This window comes from Echeneis naucrates, chromosome 2 (genome assembly GCF_900963305.1).
Source record: "Echeneis naucrates chromosome 2, fEcheNa1.1, whole genome shotgun sequence".
In the NCBI taxonomy this organism is placed as follows: domain Eukaryota; kingdom Metazoa; phylum Chordata; class Actinopteri; order Carangiformes; family Echeneidae; genus Echeneis; species Echeneis naucrates.
The window spans coordinates 14,307,955-14,328,501 of record NC_042512.1 but is presented as its reverse complement, the minus strand read 5'-3'; the positions used below and the strand labels follow the sequence as shown (position 1 = coordinate 14,328,501).

The 20,547-nt window shown below is 47.7% G+C and overlaps 3 protein-coding genes across 5 annotated transcripts; 1 reads left to right on the top strand and 2 right to left on the bottom strand.

Annotated features, from left to right (window-relative positions):
• Positions 1 to 1,587: 1,587 nt before the first annotated feature.
• Positions 1,588 to 4,909, top strand: hemk2 (HemK methyltransferase 2, ETF1 glutamine and histone H4 lysine). 2 transcript variants are annotated; one of them, XM_029518419.1, is made up of 7 exons: positions 1,588 to 1,598; positions 3,458 to 3,586; positions 3,690 to 3,776; positions 3,864 to 3,954; positions 4,026 to 4,109; positions 4,187 to 4,328; positions 4,399 to 4,909. In XM_029518419.1, exons 1-7 carry the CDS (start codon positions 1,588 to 1,590, stop codon positions 4,503 to 4,505), a joined length of 651 nt encoding a protein of 216 aa, XP_029374279.1. In that variant the 3' UTR covers positions 4,506 to 4,909. The 2 variants fall into 2 exon arrangements, with proteins under 2 accessions (XP_029374279.1, XP_029374286.1); XM_029518426.1 differs by lacking the exon at positions 4,026 to 4,109.
• Positions 4,861 to 13,805, bottom strand: gart (phosphoribosylglycinamide formyltransferase). Of its 2 annotated transcripts, none has more exons than XM_029518390.1 (23): positions 13,740 to 13,805; positions 13,436 to 13,521; positions 11,785 to 11,934; positions 11,300 to 11,395; positions 11,034 to 11,208; positions 10,256 to 10,367; positions 10,086 to 10,154; positions 9,886 to 10,011; positions 9,701 to 9,788; positions 9,495 to 9,580; positions 9,242 to 9,410; positions 8,757 to 8,988; positions 8,362 to 8,456; positions 7,917 to 8,026; positions 7,303 to 7,501; positions 6,955 to 7,206; positions 6,691 to 6,843; positions 6,145 to 6,348; positions 5,914 to 6,072; positions 5,696 to 5,826; positions 5,434 to 5,575; positions 5,239 to 5,354; positions 4,861 to 5,146 (listed from the first exon to the last, which is right to left on the bottom strand). In XM_029518390.1, exons 3-23 carry the CDS (start codon positions 11,927 to 11,929, stop codon positions 4,955 to 4,957), a joined length of 3,051 nt encoding a protein of 1,016 aa, XP_029374250.1. In that variant the 5' UTR covers positions 11,930 to 11,934; positions 13,436 to 13,521; positions 13,740 to 13,805; the 3' UTR covers positions 4,861 to 4,954. The 2 variants fall into 2 exon arrangements, with proteins under 2 accessions (XP_029374250.1, XP_029374258.1); XM_029518398.1 differs by having other exon boundaries at positions 13,436 to 13,517.
• A 158-nt stretch (positions 13,806 to 13,963) lies between these two features.
• On the bottom strand, positions 13,964 to 17,386 carry LOC115053581 (uncharacterized). Its single transcript, XM_029518408.1, has 5 exons — positions 17,278 to 17,386; positions 16,798 to 17,078; positions 14,983 to 15,249; positions 14,754 to 14,906; positions 13,964 to 14,666 (listed from the first exon to the last, which is right to left on the bottom strand). Exons 2-5 carry the CDS (start codon positions 17,063 to 17,065, stop codon positions 14,491 to 14,493), a joined length of 864 nt encoding a protein of 287 aa, XP_029374268.1. The 5' UTR covers positions 17,066 to 17,078; positions 17,278 to 17,386; the 3' UTR covers positions 13,964 to 14,490.
• Positions 17,387 to 20,547: the final 3,161 nt, after the last annotated feature.

Sequence of the window (20,547 nt, the reverse complement as noted above, 5' to 3'; positions counted from 1 at the left end):
CTACGAGCCAAAAAACAAACACCAGTACAACAAACGACAAGCTCGTCCCAAACCAACAACAAGCCAACAACAAACGACAAGCTCGTCCCAAAGCAACAACATGCCAACAACAAACGACAAGCTCGTCCCAAACCAACAACAAACGACAAGCTCGTCCCAAACCAACAACAAACGACAAGCTCGTCCCAAACCAACAACAAGCCAACAACAAACGACAAGCTCGTCCCAAACCAACAACAAACGACAAGCTCGTCCCAAACCAACAACAGGCCAACAACAAACAACAAGCTCGTCCCAAACCAGCAACAAACCAACAAACGACAAGCTCGTCCCAAACCAACAACAAACCAACAACAAACGACAAGCTCGTCCCAAACCAACAACAAACCAACAACAAACGACAAGCTCGTCCCAAACCAACAACAACTAACTCAACGACAAACCAACAATAAACGACAAGCCCGTCCCAAACCACCAACTAACCAACAACAAACGCCAAACTCGTTCCAAACCAACAACAAACTCGTCCCAAACTAACAACAAACTGTCCCAAACTAACAACAAACTCGTCCCAAACTAACAAACCAACAACAAACTCGTCCCAAACTAACAACAAACTCGTCCCAAACTAACAAACCAACAACAAACGACAAACTCTCTCCAAACTAACAACAAACCAACAAAAAAACGACTAACTCGTCCCAAACCAACAACAAACGACACGCACGTGTCACGCCCCCCAACAGAGCGCCATGTCCACATGGACGTGTAGCGATAAATGAAAAAGGGCCAAACAAACTTATCTGCACCAGCTGATCTCCAAATCGTCCCACGACACCGCGGAGAGCCGCTGAGCAGTCTCCCCTTTAAGTTCGTCCTCATTCGGTCAGCTGAACCTCGGCGGTCCTCCGCCGCGTCTTTAAAGAGACAGACACACTGATCAGCTGTTTCCACTACTGTTGGGGATCATCTCAGGCCTTCAGGACGTTGATCATATTATATTTTTTATATATGTGATCTTTTCAGCTATACGACGACCTGGGATTGGGTAAAAAAAAACAAACAAACAAACAAACCAAACTTTAATAAGAACTACATGATCAGTTACCTTTTGGTACAGTTTGCTCACAGTACAGAGAAAAACTGCCTCTTTCCCGTCACATCTGCTGCTTTACAGCTGTGTCCTGCTCAGCTTCTTCATTATCCAGTCGCTCAGCACGTGTCTCTTCAGTCACATCTAGATTTCACGTGCCTGGTTCCCCCGTGGCTACAAATGAACACAAACCTGAAAACCGTTCTTCATTATCTCCATTTATTTTGATAAATATATTCTGTATGTATTGAGGGACTTGACACCACAGACTGGGTAGTGCTCTGTGGCCCACGCGAGGAGGACATTGACAGTGAGAGAGCCTGTGGTGTTTCCCCAACAACAAAACCAGCTGAATGACAAGAAGAGTATTTTTAAGACGGGGGACAAGGAGGAAAGGAAGAGAGCGCAGAAGGAGCTGAGGAGAGAAATAAGCAGGAGCCAAGACAGGTACAGGAGGGAGCTGGAGAAACACCTTCAGGGAAATAACACCAGGGATGTCTGGAGAGTTCTGCTCCTGTGGGAGACATCCCGTGTGGTCCCACTTCCAAAGGTCACGCACCGCAGGGAGCCTCTCGCCTGTACCCTGTACTGTTCGCATGCAGACCTGGTGCTGGTGAGGAAGACGCTGTCATCTACCCGCCGCACAGATGTCAGTCACACCTGGAGCCCACTGGGGCCGCAGCTAGGGTCGTGTTTTTTGACTTCCCCGGTGCTATCAACACCATCCGGCCATCGCTGGAAGGAGCTGGAGTGGGCTGTAACCTCAGGGCCGCAGAGACTGTGGATATTTTCCGAAGAAAGCTCCAGACTCACCTTTTTCATTTGGCTTTTAACTGATTTCTTTTACTCTCTCGTGTCTTCGTCGTCTTCATTTCATTTTTATTTATTTTATTTGAAGTCTTTTGCATTTTATTACTTAAAAAATTTGACATTTTAAACTTTCACACTTCTAGACTATTTCTTTCCATCTCCATTGTCTTAATCTTTCAGTTCTTAGCTCCTGTGTCTCTTTGTGTGGGCCCTCCACGCAGGGAGTTGTGTCCGGCCTGCCCACAGGGACGTCATCCTGGAGATCCCTCAGACCTGGAGGACTGGGGAGGTCTGCAGTTGTTGTGGAGTCTGCCCTGGTCTGCCCAGGCTGGGGGAGGGGTGCTTCTCCTCACCTGGATCCTCAGTGCCATGCCATCTCACCAGTCTTTTTTACTGTGTGTGTGTGTGTGTGTGGGGGGGGGGGGGGGGGGGGGGGTGTCAGACTGCTCACTCAACACCAACACACTTTACAAACAGGGCCAGAGTCGTCTCTGCCTTCTGAGAGGACTGAGGCCCTTTGCAGTGGACGTCCAGAGAGGGACAGGAAGGGCCGGACCTGTCCCAGACTGCTCTCTGGACTCCACTGAGAAGGCAGGTGAGAGGAGGATGTTGACCAAACTGACATCCATCCTGGACAACCCCTCCCACCTCCTTCGTGACACTACGGGACAACGAAGCAGCTCCCTCAGCAATAAAAACAAACAAACAAACAAAAAAAAAAAAAAAAATACACTACCGCAGAGCATTTATTCCAGCAGCTACCAGACAACACAACATCTCTCTGTGGCTGCAAAATAATCTGCATTCTGGACTAATTACTAGTTACTTTTTTTTTCCTCTACTTGACTGTCACTTCATCATCAGCCACTTTATATGTTTTCTATAGCTCTACTAGTCTCTATGCTTTTATTTTCTCTATGCTCTCTATGAGTTTGCTGCTGTAACAGCACATTTCCCATTGTGGGATAAATATTTATATTCATTCTAATTTTGCACAAAGATGACAGCACCTGACGCAGATGGGTCACATTTACAGGGAACCCAGATTCAACAGTGCTGAGGCCCTTTCTGTAACCCTTGAAACGGACACACGCAGACCATGAAAAACACTCATTCATCTTCACATTTTAAAGATGTAGCGTGACTGAAATCCAGCAGGAGGCAGCAAAGCGACCCCTCCGGAGTCCGGCAGCCGACAGACGCCAAAGAGAAGAAGAAGAAGAAGAAGAAGAAGAAGAAGAAGAAGAAGAAGAAGAAGTAGAAGAACAAGAAACACGGAGCAAATTTTTCTGTTGCATGTTTGCAATCCATGCTGACACGCAACACTGTCGTATTATTTGCTCTATTTATATGTGTGTAAATGGACACTCAACAACACAACTCTTGCGTTATACGTCGATGAAACGGTCGGTGACGTCACTGTGACGTAGAGGTAAACACGGAAGTCCTGGACTCGTGTTGTTTCAAAGCCAGTCCCACGTTAGACGCCGGCTTCGGTGGACAGTGACAGGGGGCATCGGCCGGGCTTTACCCCGGTGGGGAGACCATGTGCAGCGGCTACCCCACCCCCCTTTACTCCCACGCCGGACGGGGGCCCTTTCAGGACGTCTACGAGCCGTCGGAGGACTCTTTCCTTTTGGTGGACGCTTTGGAGAAGGATGCGCAGCGGCTGCAGCTGCTGAGGTCCAACACACACACACACACACACACACACACACACACACACACACACACACACACCACATCGGTTGATGTGAATCTTATTAAAAGAGCGTTTCTTTTGCAGCCCGGCCGTGTGTGTGGAGGTCGGCAGCGGCTCCGGGGTGGTATCTGCATTCCTGGCGTCGGTGCTCGGACCTTCGGCTCTTTACGTGTGAGCGTCGCGTCGCCTCGTCTCTTTGGAGCAGGCGGGACAGCCGATCCTGTTCTGATGTGGGACGTGTGTCTGTTTGTGTTGCAGCTGCACAGATGTGAATCCTGCGGCAGCGCGGTGCACGGAAGAGACAGCTTCCTGCAACAACGTCTCCCTGCAGCCAGTCATCACGGACCTGGTGAGACTTGTGCCTTACTTCCAAAGCGTCGGATTAAAACGTGCAGGCCTCATTTCTTTTTCCGCCTTCAGGTGGAGTGTCTCCTGCCTCGGCTGAGCGGAAAAGTGGACGTGCTCCTGTTCAACCCTCCCTACGTGGTGACTCCATCAGAGGAGGTGGCTCAGCTCTGTCCAGTCGCTCGTTGAAAAGTTCAAAGTGTGGAGCGTTTCAGAAACAAGTGTTTCCCTCTCAGGTCGGCAGCAGGGGCATCGAGGCGGCCTGGGCCGGTGGGCAGCGAGGACGAGAGGTGCTGGACAGATTTCTGCCCTTTGTGCCGCAGCTGCTGTCCGGCCGAGGCCTATTTTACCTCATTACCATTGCAGAGAATGATCCGGGTGGGTTTGCGTGCATTTCAATGGTTTTCAAGCGTGACTGAACATCACTAACTTCTCCTTTTCTCACCAGAGGACATCATCCGTTTGCTGGAGAAGCACGACTTAAAGGGAGAGTCGCGTTTGTCCACCAGAGCTCGAAATGAGAGACTCTCCGTGCTGCGTTTCCACAGGACGTGACGTTTTCCACTCGGAAATGGGATCCAGACTCTGGCATGTCAGGGACGATTGAGTTGAGCCGAGCTGGATGAGTGAGTTGACAAAACTCTAGACAAGGTGCATCTATGAGTGGACATTCTTAGTTTATTCACGACAGACCCAACATTAAGGTATTAATCAGACAACAAACTCCATCCTGTCAGTGTTACAAGTTGTACCGCCGTGCAGTTCCTTCTAAGACATTAGTTGAACCCAACGCGGAGGAAATTCTACATTTGTCTATTTCTCTCAAGCTAAGTTTGGAATGCTTCTATTCCCAGCATCCGAAAAAGTAAACAGTGGAAAATAAAGAGTACGTACTGTACCGTGAATACTGTCGTATTACCTGCTGCTCTCAAAATACAGTAAACTTGTTTTTCGATTCATCCTCGTCTGTTTTTTTTTGCTATGCTACCGGCTCTTTGCGTTATTTAGCTCTGACGCTTCCAGGCGATGTGTTCGTCCTCTCCGAGTCTGACGGCACCGCTGGCCACGAGCTCCAGGGCGGCGGGGAAAGCGCGGTGCTCTGCCTGTCTGATCCTGTCGGACAAACTCTCCTCCGTATCGCCGTTCAGCACGGGCACCGTCTCCTGAACGATGATGGCTCCGGCGTCCACCTCCTCCTAAACAGACAAACGACACGGTGGCTTTTGGTTATTCACGGCGTCGCGCCTCTCGGTTTGACATTATTATTGCCACTCAATGTCCCGCTTACCGCCACAAAGTGGACTGTGCAGCCAGTGACCCGCACGCCAGCCTGCAGGGCCTGCTTCTGGGCGTTCACACCCTTAAATGATGGCAGCAGGGACGGGTGGATGTTCAGCAACTTTCCTGCAACAGAAACAAACGGCGGTGATTGCCAGACTCTGACTTGACGCCATAAATCGCACAAAATGTTGCTTTTTCGCACCTTTCCATTTCTTGACAAAAGGCCCCGTCAGGATCCGCATGAATCCAGCCAGACACACCAACTCCACCCCAAACTCCTCCAGCACGTGATCGATGGTGCCGTCGAACTCGGCTCGGCTCCCGTACAGCTTGTGGTCCACCACCTAATTGGAGTCAACCCATGATGAGGACGTTGCATTTTAATCTTCTAATTATTCAAGTCTGTTTGGGCTGTCTTGACTTTGACTTTTTTTTTTTGCTATCAACAGTTGCGCCGTTGTTACCCGTGTCTGGATGCCCGCCAGCGATGCTCTCTTCAGGCCCTGAACTCCGGGCCTATTTGAGATGACCACCACAATCTCTGCCGCGCTGGACGGACGTTTGACCTGCTCGATCAGGGCCTGGAGGTTGGTCCCTGCAGCGGAACAAGGAAAAAAGCGTTGGGAAAACCGTCTGGGCTCTTACGTGACCTTTGACAGAAACCAGATGAATGAGCGCCCACCTGTGCCAGAGATGAGGACGCCGACTCTCATCTTCTTGCAGGGCGCGCTGACGTTGCCGTGGCAACCGTTGTTCCGCCCGACCTCCGGCTCTCCCCCAGAAACCGGTCCCTCGTTCAGCAGGCTGTGTCTCAGGTTACGGACCGTCACGGGTTCCGCCCCTGCGTAAACAAACGCGTAAAGTTTCACGTGGATTCCGCTCGCACGAGGATTTTGTCGTTTCGATGTCTCACCGGGCTGCTTGCGGGCCAGCGAACCCACGATCCAGGCCTCTTCCTGGGCTTGAAGCTGGCGCAGAACCCTCTGGGCGTCCGCGGGGGCCACCACCAGCACCGCCCCCAGGCCGCAGTTGAAGGTGCGGGCCATCTCCTCCTCGCTCAATCCCCCCTCTTTGTGGAGCCACGAGAACACCGGAGGGATGCTCCACCGCGACGCGTCTGGATGCAAACAGAGCTTCGACATTAACGAGACAACCGTGACCTTTAGCTCGTTGTTGTTAATCAGGGAGAGATGCATGAAAATTAGCGTAGGGGAAGTATGGGAATATACTCTGAAGGCTGTTACTTTAACTTTGCATTGCTATGGACTTTGGGATGCAGAAAGGCCACGCAACTACAGGGAAACCTCCTTCATTCAAATTCTCTGAAACCATTCATAGCTTTAATTTCTAAAAGGCAAGCGCAGCTTCAGCCAGGGAGAGAAATTTCCTTCCCAGTTTGTCGATGCAAACGTTTTCGTATGCTTGTGTTGCATCAAATGTGCGCGTGCTTTCGTCTCACCCAAATCCACTGCCAGCTCCCCGGGCAGCACTCGAGGGATGTTCTCCAAAAGTCCGCCGCCTGTGATGTGAGCGTAGGCTTTGACGGCCCCGCTGCGCAGGATTGGCAGGAGCGGCCGACTGTAGATCTTGGTCGGTGTGAGCAAAACCTCCCCTGGAGCGGTTCAGTCAAAAATTGAGAATCTCTCACAAACATTTCAAATACACGTTCCGGGGCTGCTGAACAAATCTCTCGGTCAAACTTTGAGACCTGGAGGTGTCTTACCGACTGTCTGGCCCTGTTTCCCAAAGGGAGCTGGGTCGCTGTAGCTGAGGCGGGCTTTCTCCAGGACTTTGCGGACCAGGCTGAAACCGTTGCTGTGCACTCCGGAGGAGGCCACTCCGATCAGCAGGTCTCCCTCGGTGATGTCCCCCAGCCTGGGCAGCAGGGCTCCTCGCTCCACCGCTCCGACGCAGAACCCGGCCAGGTCGTATTCGCCCGGAGCGTAGACGCCGGGCATTTCTGCCGTCTCGCCTCCTGACGAGAACAAAGATGCGGGAGGTTTGATTTCAGGAAGGAAATCCTGAAATCCCGAATACTGAACCGAACGGAAATGATCTTCTCCAGTCTCACCCAGCAGCGCGCAGCCCGCCGTCTCGCAGGCTTTGGCGATGCCGCCGACCACCGAAGCCGCCACCTCCACGTCCAGGCTGCCGCAGGAGAAGTAGTCGAGGAAGAAGAGCGGCTCGGCGCCCTGAGCGAGCACGTCGTTTGCGCACATGGCCACCAGGTCTTGGCCCAGGCCGCCGTGTTGCTGGCACGCCTGTGCGATCTGACGATGAACGAGAAAAGAGGAAGAAAGGACATTTTGGCACTTTCCTAATTAAAACTCAAGTCTTAAACGACGACAACTGAGCTCTGTCTTGTCCTTGAAATCCTTTGGGATCTTTCACACTTGAAACAAATGTCTATTTTCTGTTCGGGGGTTTTAAGAAGCCAAAGTAGAACCCTCTGAGTCTGTTTCCAGACAAGCTCCGCTGCTGCCTCTTTACTTCCGAGCCACATTTAAATCCAAACTTGAGTGGTTATATTTCTTAGCCCATGTGGAAATTACCAAAGTCATTTTAGACTGAGTGGAAGTTCTAGTTCTTCCATTCCTTTAGCATTTTTTTTTCCCAGGACCTTGCAATTACTACGAGTCACAAACAACATCATCTCAACGTGTCGTCCTTATTTTCAAATCCCACCTTCAACTTGGTCCCTACTCCATCTGTCCCAGACACCAGGATAGGGTCCACAAATCCTGCTGCCTTCAGGTCAAAGAGCCCAGCGAAGCCTCCCAGTTCTGCATTGCACCCTGATTGGGGAAAAACACCAATTACCGACACGGTCGCCGTTTCTTCTACATCTAATGCTGAACGTAAGATGTAATCTAATTCACTCCAATTATAAATACAATTGGAAAAAATTTCTAGCCAGTTGTTTTCGAATGAGAAAACAGTTTCATTCTGCCGCTTCTAACAAGAAAACAATGTCTCCGTCTGACGGTGCAGAGACTAACATTAAAATACTATTTTCTTCAAGTGCTTCGTTTGTGTGACATGAGCACTGAAACGCAAGCGTATAATCATCGTTCTGATGCACAACAATTGGATTTTCCTGCAGTTTATAGGTTTTGTCGATGAAAATTACCGGCTCGAGAAGTTGCCTTGGCCAGAGGCTTGATCGTCTCCACCAGCTTGTTCCCGGCAGCAATGTCCACGCCGCTGTCCTTATAGGTCAGACCTCTGTCAAAGACACGGGTTTCTGTCATGTCTCCACTTCTCAAACTGCTACAAGCATTGTTGAGGAGGATTTAACGTGTGTAAAATCAGAAGATTCATTTTACATCCGCTCACATGCGTGAGCGTCGATCGTGCTGATTAAAATCAATGAGCTAGGGCCCCAAGTACATCCACCGTGACGTTTATTATTCTTGAACATGTGACGTACGGGTTGGAAATGATTTAGAAAGAAAATCAAAAGGGAAAAAGGTCATGGTTTTAGTGTTTTCAGTCTGTGACACACACACACACACACACACACACCTGCGTTGGTTCAGGTGGGCGATGGCCCGGTGGCCAATGTCGTGACGGTACACGGCGCCCGGGAAGCCGATGTCGGCCACGGCCCGATTGGCCGCCCGCAAGGCCGTCTCCAAGGACGAACTGATGGCGGTGACTGTCAGGACCCGCCCGCCGCTGGAGACCACGCCTCCTTCCTTCAGGGCCGTGCCAGCGTGGAAAACCTGCAGCCCCATGTCCTGGACCTTGGACAAACCTGGAGCAAAACGTGTGCGCGAATCAACCCTTTATGAACCTTATGTGAAATTTGTGCCAATAAATCATTTCAAGTAATTATGTGAGGCCAATGTGGGTTGTTTGGACTGAAATTGTATTTATAGATCCATCTAAAAGGAGGAACAAGAGGCAATAAAATGAGCTGGAATTCAGCACAGCGGGTCCGCAGATTTTGCTTCCTGCCGTTTGAGCGCATTACAGGCGTGTCCTGGACGCAGCAGAGCCCTCCGTACCTGTAATCTCGATTCCCTTCTCGTAGGAGCCGGGATACCCGGCGCTGGCCATGACCACCGTAACTGCAGAGCTGTCCTGCTGCCACACGGGGGCGTTGGACGCCAGTTTGCCATTCATGGTGTTCAGTATCACTTCATATAGGTCGCTCTGCAGCAGCGGCAGCAGCACCTGAAGGAGGATGAGCAAAGAGCTAAATGTGACGTTACATATACTCTGATGGACCGGTGGCAGGCCACAGGCAATTAAACACACCTGACACTCGGGGTCTCCGAAGCGACAGTTGAACTCGAGTACCTTCGGGCCCTGATCGGTCAACATCAGCCCTGCGTACAGCACGCCTGGGCAGGTGCAGAAAAATACAGGACGCCGACCTCAAACTACGACCTCGCCGGAGCAAGAAAAAACAAACAACAACACCGGACGCAGGGGAGATAGAACAACAGAAAAACAGCACTTGCCGACGTAAAGAGCTCCCTCCCTCTTCATCCCGTCCACCGTCCTCTGGAGGACCGTCTCTTTGATCTGTCGCAACAGCTCCTGACTGACCTGCACCGGGCACAGAGAAAACGGCGACGACGCGGAGCTCGTTAGATCAAATGTGTCTTTGCGTGACCTCGCTCTCTCTAAAATGTCACGGCAGTACCTGAGGGGTGGGGCAGTAAGCGCCCATACCGCCAGTGTTTGGCCCCAGGTCGCCATCCCGCAGGCGCTTGTGATCCTGCGCTGGAGGCATCATCGACACCGAGGTCCCGTCGCTAAAACACAGACACTGCAGAGGGAAGGCCCCACTTTCACGTTGAGCTGGCGCATGTGTGATGTGAACTTGACAACTGCTTAACTCACAGAGACTTCCTCTCCCTCCAGAAGCTCCTCGACCACCACCGTCTCCCCTGCGGCTCCGAACGCTCTGTCCTGTAAGAATGACACGCTCCTTTTATCCATTGTTATTAAAAAAAAAAAAAGACCAGCATTGTTCCAGCGGGGCACAAACGTGTGACTGAAAGGTCTGGTACCTTCACAATGTCCATCACGGCTTGACAGGCCTCGTCCTGGTCCCTCGCCACAATGACTCCCTTCCCAGCTGCCAGACCGCTGGCCTTCACAACCAGTGCAGGAAAGCCGGCGCTGGAGACCCAGAACAATGAAAACGACTCAATAATATGCAGGGAGAGCCGCCCTCAATTCTCAGCGAGCACATCTGGAACAGATGCTGCGTGGCTGATATAAAGTACTAAATGTTTTTCTGAGGACTATTTAACATTTGCTGGGCTCCCTATTGTCTGGGGATGGGTTTGAGATCTGTACGGATGAAGCCTGTCAGGATGCGGCAGCTGTTATTCTGTCCGAGATGGTTTATGTGACGAGAGAAATGACTTTCGCTGCGTGCTGAGTATTTTCTCTTTGTCTGCAAACAACTCTTTCTTCTCCAACTTCTTCGACGGCGCTCTCATATGAAAAACAATCATCGCATCTTAGACCGTTAACTCATCAAACCATCTGCGAAACTAAACTTTGGATTTGGTTTTCTATCAAGATACAAATCTTTGTGTTTAATGGCTCTGAAAAAACAAACTCCACTGGAAGTGAAAACTAATAGCACTGATACTACTGTCTCACAGGAAACAAAATACATCTAACTCTGCTAATTACTCCATTTATTCATTAGCTGAACAACACCAGGAAAGGAGGAGTCAGAGAAGTTTCCCAGTGTGTCTTTCTTTTGAATTATCAATCATCACGTACGTGTGAATAGATGTGTGTGTGTGTGTGTGTGTGTGTGTGCGTACTGACGTGCGAATGAATTTGCAGGCCTCCTGGGGGTCGGTGAAGCTGCCGTAGCGAGCCGTGGGGATACCGTGACGCTCCATGAAAGCTTTGGAAAAGCTCTTGCTGGCCTCCAACTGCGCCGCTTTGGCTGTGGGGCCAAAACACGGCACTCCCGCGGCCGTCAGGTCGTCGACGATACCTGAGGGTGACGTCCAAGTCGAAGGGAAAACTGAATGAAAAGGACGCCAAGCAAGACTGGCTCGTTACTCTCAAAGTCAACCCGTGCTTACCTGCAGCCAGCGGCACCTCAGGTCCGACCACCACCAGCCCCACGTGATGGTCCTTACAGAACTGAACCAAGATGGCGTGGTTACTCACCGAGACCTCTGAATATAGAAAAAGCAAAAGAGAGGTCAGCATTCATTCGCGCCCGTCAGCTGCGTGATGCCACGACCAAACTAACAACTACCTCCATGCTACCGCGCCTCTGCTCGCCTTAAACACGGCTGAAACAAGAAAATGGTGCAAACTCCCTTCTTATGGACAAAGTGGTTGAACTGTCGGTCAAATGGACTGTCTGTTGCATTTATGCATTAACCTGAGAATAAAAATTAACTGCTTCGGGGTTACGTTGGCCCCAAGACATTGTGAACACTGTGTTTATAATAGATTTATATCAGCTGACATTAATTTAGTGAACTGTAAAAAAGGTCAACTGGGCTGTTTTTAATGGAATCAGGAGGAGGAATGTGACCTCAAGCGCATTTATATTTACCAGAGTTGCAGATCTTTCCGCAGCTGGCCGTGCCTGCGTTACCCGGAGCAACCAGGACTTGCTGAACAAATGGAGACTGGGCCAACTTCCAGGCCAGCGCGTGCTCCCGACCCCCGCTGCCGACCACCAGCACCCGTTCTGCCATTGCGCCTGAGCGAAAGGAAGAAGAGGACAAGATTGCTGTGAAATCATATCTGCCTCGTGGTTACACATCCAGCGCTTCCCATCCTCCTTTAATTGTACACAAAGAAGTTAATTGCCAGCACAGTCTGACCTATAACAAAGGGAATTTGCTAAGCTCTGAGGATGCGTTGACCTTTTCTGAGGCCTTGGGTCTTGCGATGCTATACAAACAAGGATCCAATCAACTAGAACGACAACACAAGTCAACAATTAAATGGCATGGTCACTGGACGGGTCCAAATCACCAGCAACTGTAAAGAGCGGCTCATTTGAATAGAAAAATTAAGGCGTTATCAAGTTGATATACAGCTCAACGCTGGCTGTAGCCTCGGTTTGGCAAGGCAACATATGCAGTCTTTTTTTTTTTTCTTTTCAGTATTTAATTTACCAAATGCAGCGAAAGCATCCCTTCGTTGTTTCTAAAGCAATTTTTTGTGAAGCAAATATTTCAGCTGTTCATATTGTTCAAAAAAACAAAAACTTCAACAAAACTGTGCTTATTTCAAGTCAAACACAATATGCTCATTCACACTGGGTGTAAATTCACTCAACCCACACTGGGATCAATGTAATCTCATCACTGAGACTTCAATGATTTCATTGGCTTTTAGGCTTATCTTTTGTTCTGGTCTATAAAAAAAAGACAAAAAACAAAAACTCCAACAAACACAAGCAAACAAAAACTCTTATTTCTTTTAACCTCAAAATGTAATTAAAGAATTACAATAAAACTATTCCATCTTTTGATGCAGTGAACGTCCAACATTTCGCATAAAAATTGTTAAAAAGAAGCTGCAAACACTTTTACACCACTGCAACTCAAAAAGCACGGGGTCAGAGTTCATCACATCCAGATCTGCGCTGACCTAGGGATTGTGCAATGACCTGGCCAGACTGCTCACAGGAATGTTGTCTGTGTGCTTTTACGCTATCTCACCTCACCAGTCACTGAAGACAGATACAAAAGGCCGAGTGTTGCACGGTGGCTGCACAAGTGACACAATTAGCCAAATCGCTGGTTGTGACTGAAATCACCACACTAATGTGACTCACATGTCACAGCAAATGCAATGCATGACTCCAACAGCCTGTTTTTGAAGAAAACTATCCATAATCGGAGGGGCTGTAACACAGACTGTCGTTATTTCTGACATTTCCCTGCTCCCTCTGCATATTTTTAAGGATAAGACTAAAATATGAGCTCAGTGAACTGGACTGGTGAAGGGTTGTCAAATGTGTCAACCCACAGTGCGCATCACAAACAGACAGTAGGAACAGCATCTTGGAAAATTCAACCATAACTCATTTCTCATGCAACATTTCAAAAACGTCTGCCTCATTCTTTTCAACTCACTTCGGCAGCTTTTCAGCGAAAACTACAAAAACAAAGTAAAACTACTAAAACACAAGTGACGTGACTGCACCGAGAAATAAGAAGTTATAAACGGCCTGATGCGTTTTAACTCACCTGAGCGTGTCTGAGAGCCTGAGGCAGGAAATAGCCGGAGCCCAGTCGAGGACAGCAGTCAGGGTTTCTTCGTCTCTGCAGACTGACTTCGGATGCAAAATGTTACCACACACAGGCAGATACACGGACACACACAGACAGACACACGGACACACACCACGTGGACTCAATCTATCACTGTGCTGTATTAAAGCGACACGGCGTCAGGCAAAGTTATGCAAAGCGATAAACTCCATTAAAGCTGATCGATGCATCACAGCTCTCGGTGTTTTTATTCAGAAACATTTGTTTTTCTCCTGCTCACCTTTTTCTGCCACTTAAAAAAGTGTTTTGTTTAACTTCTTCGGACCGTCCCAACTTCCTCAGTGCGTCACAACAGAGTGCATCACGGGAGTTGGAGTCAATGAATGAAAATTACCGACGGGAGCGCCAGTTTTATTTTTATTATTTATTTATTTCTCTTTCTCTCTCTCTCTGTTTTTTTTTTTTTACAAAAAGGAGAGATAAAAGTAATTGATTTACTATGTCTGTGTTGGTGAAATATATCCAGAGAAAATTGCTTTCTATTTCATTCGCAATAATTAAAAATAATCAAATGAATAAATAAACACAAAGCTGAGCCGATATAAATACAACCTCTCACAGCCTCTCAAGCAATAAATTAGTTAGGTTCAATTCCGTGTGCTCATAAACAATAACATATGAAAAAAAACAAACAAACATAAAACACAACAGCTGCTAAACATTTCAGGTTTTCGGGTATACGGCACAGCGAAATTAGGCCTGCCAGTTTTTTCATCTTTATTTTTGAGAAAGCCAATGAAATCAAATCTTTTACATCTTTTCAGCTGCGTTTTGCCAAACAATAGACAGGAACCATTTCAAGATGACTGAATCAATCTGTGAACAGATGAAAGACTTTCTTCTTTGAACAGCCAACAATACACATGAATGGTGGGGTTATTGACCAGTTTCTGCTTCATAAAATTTCATGTTATCCCTTTCATTGCTCAAATCGCTGTTGAAAAGAAAAAGGAGTCTCAAGGCCATGTGAGTCAGTCCGGTGTCAACAAGGGGAGCTCAGGGGCCTTGATGAGCTCTTGGCCTACCTCTGAGTGTCGCAGGGCAAAGAATGTGATGCCTGAACTGTACGCTGCGGGGATGGTGATGTGGGTTAACTTGGATTGCTCGTCTTCCCGCTCCTCTTCCAGAGCCATCTGTCTAACCTGACCTGAGGGGAAGAAAATAACGAGAGAGTCGTTTAGTATTTTACCGGGATGAAAAGCCGCACAAATAAAACTATGAGCAGAGGATTTACCTTCAACGTTCAGAGCTTTCCATCGTGGGTCAGACTGGCTCTCTGAGAGGCCGGACAGACCGCAATCGGGGGTCAGCCTCTGCAGGACGTCCTCTCGACGAATCAGCAGCACCGATGGGCTGCAGAGTCGCTTGTGAGCCTCTTCCTCGCTTACTGGGGTGGATTTAAACACCAAATGTGAACACATCCGCGGCAGACGTCTGAGAGTCGTTTTCTCCTCTTTACTCACCTACATCTAAGGGGTTGGTCATGAACACAGCGTGGGGGGCGACCCCAAATATAAGCTGATGGTGCCAGGCATCTGGCACCTCTTCCCCCTCGGGCACAGCCAACTGCATGTTCATGGTCGCCACAGGAACAGCGCCTTTTTGAATCCAGCTCGCCAGCCAGGGGACCAGCTTGACCCGCCGGCAAGGATGAAGGTGGAAAAAACGACCCATCGCCTTTCCGTTGCTGGCCCCCTCTGCTCCTGCTATGAGCTGGGCGTGAGTCGCACCTACAGGCGGCAGAAAGCAGAGTTTAAATAACCAGTCTGTCTGTTATTTTGCACGTATTGTGTTCACATCAGTGATTATACACATGTTTCTTTTCACCTCACAGCTTCAAACTGGCAATGTCAGTTTGAACTAAATGCCAGAAATGTCAGTGTGAAAACTGTGTAACTGAGCTGAAAAAGTCAATTACAGTCTCTCCTTAGAGACACATAAAAATTCTTTGTCTAACTCAAGAGGGTGCTTTTGAATTTGCCTGGTTGGCAGTGCAACCAGCCATCACGCTGGCAGGAAGCAGCACTTACGGGTTCGAGACGTGACGGAGGCTCATTCGGCGGGGGAAGTTATCGTCCCCGCTCGCATCTGTGACACCTGAGATATTACTGCCTGTGGAGCCCATTTAAGAGATGCACCTATACAAAGTCATCCTTTATGGAGTAATATTTCATTAGCCAAAATGTCACAGAGCAGTCTGCCCGAGATCCAGCTCAAGCCAAGTGTTAGAGTGTAATATCTTCCAATTTCATGACAGCAAAAAAATAAAAGGCACATTAACATGAAGAAAGAGTCATTTTATTTCCCTGAATTTATGCCCCTGCTTTTGGGAACTTTCATTGTGAAGCATGATGATGAACCTCTTGACAGATGATGCTGTTGACTGAGTTGCTGCTGCTGTTTTCACACCCTGCTTTATAAATGTGAAGAAAAGCCTGGCTGGGTATTTCTCTTTCTCACTGCACACCTTTACCCTTCAACGTAAGATTCAGAGATTTTCATGCTTTACCTTTACCCTTCGCTTGTTCCTTTTAAGTCATTTCTGACTTCTCGCTTTAAAATAATCACTGCAAAATCACGAAAATGTTGATTTTCTGAGCCTGGCTCTCGACATAAAATATCATTAAAGGCAACTAAGATCAACTTATCTTATGCAGGATCGTATATAATTGTTTCAGTCATTGTTCAGTCACTAAAAACACTAATTATTAGTGGTTCACGCTTCTTAAGAATTCTGGGGATCTCATGTCCCACCTGAGCTAACAAGTCAGCGGCAGAAAAAATAATATCCAGATACGAGGTTTATCTGTCATCAGTAATTGCTGCCAGAGGAAAGGTCATCGAGCCAAATCTGCAAAAATCCAGATTATTGTTAACTCGCTGGGTGGAGAACAAGAGATTTTACAGTGAACTACCTACATGAGATCATTTTCGTTTTCTTACATTCATTATCACCATGTGTTGATATAATTACGATTTTAGATAAGAACTTGCAGGTCACGAAGAAAGTGTTGTAATCTGCTGGTGGTAACTTTTTTTTTTCTTTACATTTTCAATCTTAGCCTTATCTGGACATCAACATGAGCGATGCGACGAAATGAAATGAAGAGAATTAAAAAAAATAAATAAAAAAAAATCAATTGGAAAATTTTATTTTTACCTTGAAATGGGAATTTGTGTAACCACTAAAAAATGTTGTGGTTATAGCAAATATAAGTTTCACATCACACACACGTTAAGCAGCTGAAACGCTGGCTCCTGTGCATCGGGGCATTTACCTGCTTCACTCCGGGACAGCAGATAGTCAGGCAGGGGGGAGTCGTTCCTCCTCAGGCGAGTTTGGACACAGTGATCCGCCTCCTCGGGGGCCACGTCCACCCCGAGGAACTTCAGCACATCCACCACGGCTGTGGCCCCACAGGCTGATGCTCCGATCTGCAAGGTCTGCCTCTCGAGAGCCTCCTGGATGGACCACAGCATGGCCCCAACAACTGCTTCCTCCTCATCGCCACTGGCCCCATTGACTCGCTCACACACAGCCTCCATCTGAGAACGTCACCTGGAAAGACATTAAAATAAAACTCCATATGGGTCCTCCTGCGGGTGTAGTGCATCGTATAAGTGCCCAGTGCACGTGCAAAACTGGAACTACAATCACAAATGAAATGGTTCAGATCTACTCAATATCTGAATAAACAGCTAACCATTCACATTGACTGACTGCAGCCTGTTCCTAATAAACTGATATCATATCATACCCTAACAGAACATCGTTGTTTCCAGCTGAACAAGCTCCTCATCCCACCACCTTGTGTGCTAGTACAGAGTTATAAAGACCAAAACCTCAGTGATCTCTCACCATTTCCCTGAGTGGCAGAAACAGCTGGTTGTGATAAACAACAGGCTACGCGCATGCGCAAAGTACACGTGGTTTAGCTTCGCGGGTTCCCTCACAAGTCGGATAAGAGATCGAAGGGACAACTAGCACCTCTGCTGGCCATCCGCAGCCATGACAACTGCATCACTGCATTCAGAGCTGCACTCACCGGTTACACTGTACCATGTCGTGCGTGATATATATAGTTTGTAGCTTCTTCCACTTGAATCTACTCTTTACTCCGTAAAAAGGGATGATACCTCGCCTTCGCGTGGAAAACACTGCTGAAGTGAAATGTTTAATTTCAGGTGTTTCATTTGAAACCTGAATGAAGCCCAGAGTCACCAACCAGGCATTTTCCCACTGAGCCAAGAGATGTCAGTGTTGCTACACTTGCCACACGACACAGCTGATGCGTGGTGAAAGGGCCTGAAGCGGGTGTCACCGAGGGCCGTCTCCTCCTTTGTGTCCGTGAAGTTATCACATGAGGAGGGGGGCACTGAGGAGAGAGACCAGACTGGCTGCAGCTGACAGGAAAGCTATGGTGGCTCAGATAATCACACTTTACAACTCTGAACGCATAACATGTTAAAGCTCGAGGTGGATGGGCGGCCCGCCCAACCGCTCTGGACAGTTAAAGACAGGGAACTGCGTGGTCACACCAATGCCAATGTCATATTCGCCCATTAATACCAGTAGAGTATTATTACTGCCCACGGTCGTCCCTTTATGGCCACTTTCCACTGTCCTCCTCAGCAGGACGGTCAACTACGCCATAAAGTCACAGTCTCGAACCTCAAAGTCAGTGAACTTCAGGGGTCTCTAGACCTGAAAGCGGTGGAAACTTGGGCTGTGGTGATGCTCGATATGGCGGCGTCCGTTACCCATCGCCACATGGTGGAGGGAAAGAGATGTGTGCCGTGAGACACCACCACAGATTTCAAGCCTTGGTTTATGAGGAAAGCCTGCCACCTTGATCTTCCCTCCAGTAGCTTTATCTCTACTGATCCAGTTGCCAACGTGTGTAATCATGAACATCAATCCTGGCTGACATTCCTCTCACCTCCGCTCTCTCCTGGTTTTCCACAGCACCGGCGATGGCAGCTGGAAACACAAGTGCAACGTGATTAAAGCAGACTGGGCTCTGCCAACGTGGTCCTGCACCCTGATATGAAGCATGTCAAAGAAGAGATGAGGTAAGAGGAGGGGGTAGGGAAGTCTGCACGTGCCTGGGATGAAAGATAGAAACGGAGGAGCTGTCTCATTTTTTTTTTCCACCCTCCTCACAGGCAGCCCTCACCTCAAAATCACCTTTTGCCATTTGAAGATGGGGAGACGCTGAAGAAAAGGCACCATAGAAGAAGGTTTCTCACTGTAAAGCAATCAAAAGCTACGCTATTAGTCATCACACTTTTCAACAAATACACAAATTTGCCCTTTGAGAAACAACTTTTTTTTTTTTCTTCTTTTTGCAGGAGAAATGAATAATGTAAACACTGCAGGCGTGAGAGCTGTTTGAAATGTCGGCTACGTTTACAGCCTTGAAGCTAAACTGAGTGCAGAGATTCAGTAGCAAGGGAGCAAGTACCGTGTTCCCATCATGCCAGCTTCACGCCATCGTAACATCCGATCGAGTCAATGTCGAAGTCATAAATCACGGTCGATTTCTGACAGCTGCATTTTCCGTCTGCCAACAATGTGGTGACACATGGCACCATTAAAGTTGCATCTGATATTAGCACAGTTCTTCTCAAAAGAAGCAACACACCGTCTCAGAATCGGACTTTTTAACAGCTCACTATAAAACTAAAAAAAAAAAACAAGAAAAAAAAAAAAACGTGGAATAAGTCAGAATAATGGCACGTCTCTATTAAACTCAACCTATCATGAGAAATAGAGATTGAATTCAAAGACTAGGTTCAACTCAACTGCTCTCGCCTTCCATCTAGCATCTGTAGATCCTCGCGATCTGCCTCTGTTTTAATCTGCAGATCTGTAAAACAGAGAGCGATGGAGTGAATCGAGTCAATTCACACATTTAACTGAATTACGCTTAACACACTTTGCTGAATAGAACATTGAATGCACATTTCTATTCTTTTCATCAACAAATTCCATGTGTTATGATTCATTCACTGATGTTGATATTTTAAAATACTAACAGGTTGAGAAAACTTGAAAAAAAAAAAAATTATAAACTGCTGTATGTGAAACACGAAAAATCCTTCCGGTTCAGGTGAGTGAGAAACGTCTCCGCAGACTCTTGAACTATCGACTCACTGACTGACAGACCACAGGTGTCATTTCTCCCTTCATCTTCACCCTGCACAGAGCAGTTGTCACACTCAGTTGGGATGAGTGACCAATCGTGTGCTCTTCACTATCGTCGAGACAAAGGAGATGGTTGTGGACCGTCCGCTCCTGTGATGGACAGATCCATCTAAAGTGATTCAAATGTCGAAATTGATTTTTATTTTCCGCAGCAACGCTTGTTGTCAGGTGAGACCTTCAATGTTATTTTGCAGAAACAATAACGCACAGCAGATGAATCTACAGACAGAAACGCACAGCCGTCGATAACAACTGTCATTAAAGATGAAAGAAGAAATTTAAAAAAATCAAGACATAAAAAAAAGGTTTCTCTGCTCCGTTATCTTTCCACCAGTTCCAGTTCCATTCCCTGTCTGCAGCATGAAATTCATCCGTGAACGTACAGCATTTGGTATAGAAGCATGTACCCAGACATGAAAATCATGTTTAATGATGCATTTCAGTGGTTTGAGACTTTGCTTTAATGAGGACACAGTGATTCCGTGACTCAGAGGCAACAAATGTTTGTAACCACACGATTTCATAATCAGCTGCAAATTCGTGAACGTTGCAAACATGTCAGTACAAAATAAAAGGTGGCCGAAAACAGAAAACAGGCTTTTGCTTTCAAATGATGACATCTCCGAGGATCCGAGGAGGGAAAATGAACTGAAGGCCGCTGAAGCGTGTGAAACATCTGCAGTAAACCGAGACCGCCTTTTGGAACCCGTCTTTTTTCTTTTTTTTTTGGCACCATCTCTAATGTGGTCGCCGGATATTTGACTGAGATGCTGACGGTATATATGCAGCTATGCATTTTCATATTTTCCAACATCTCTGC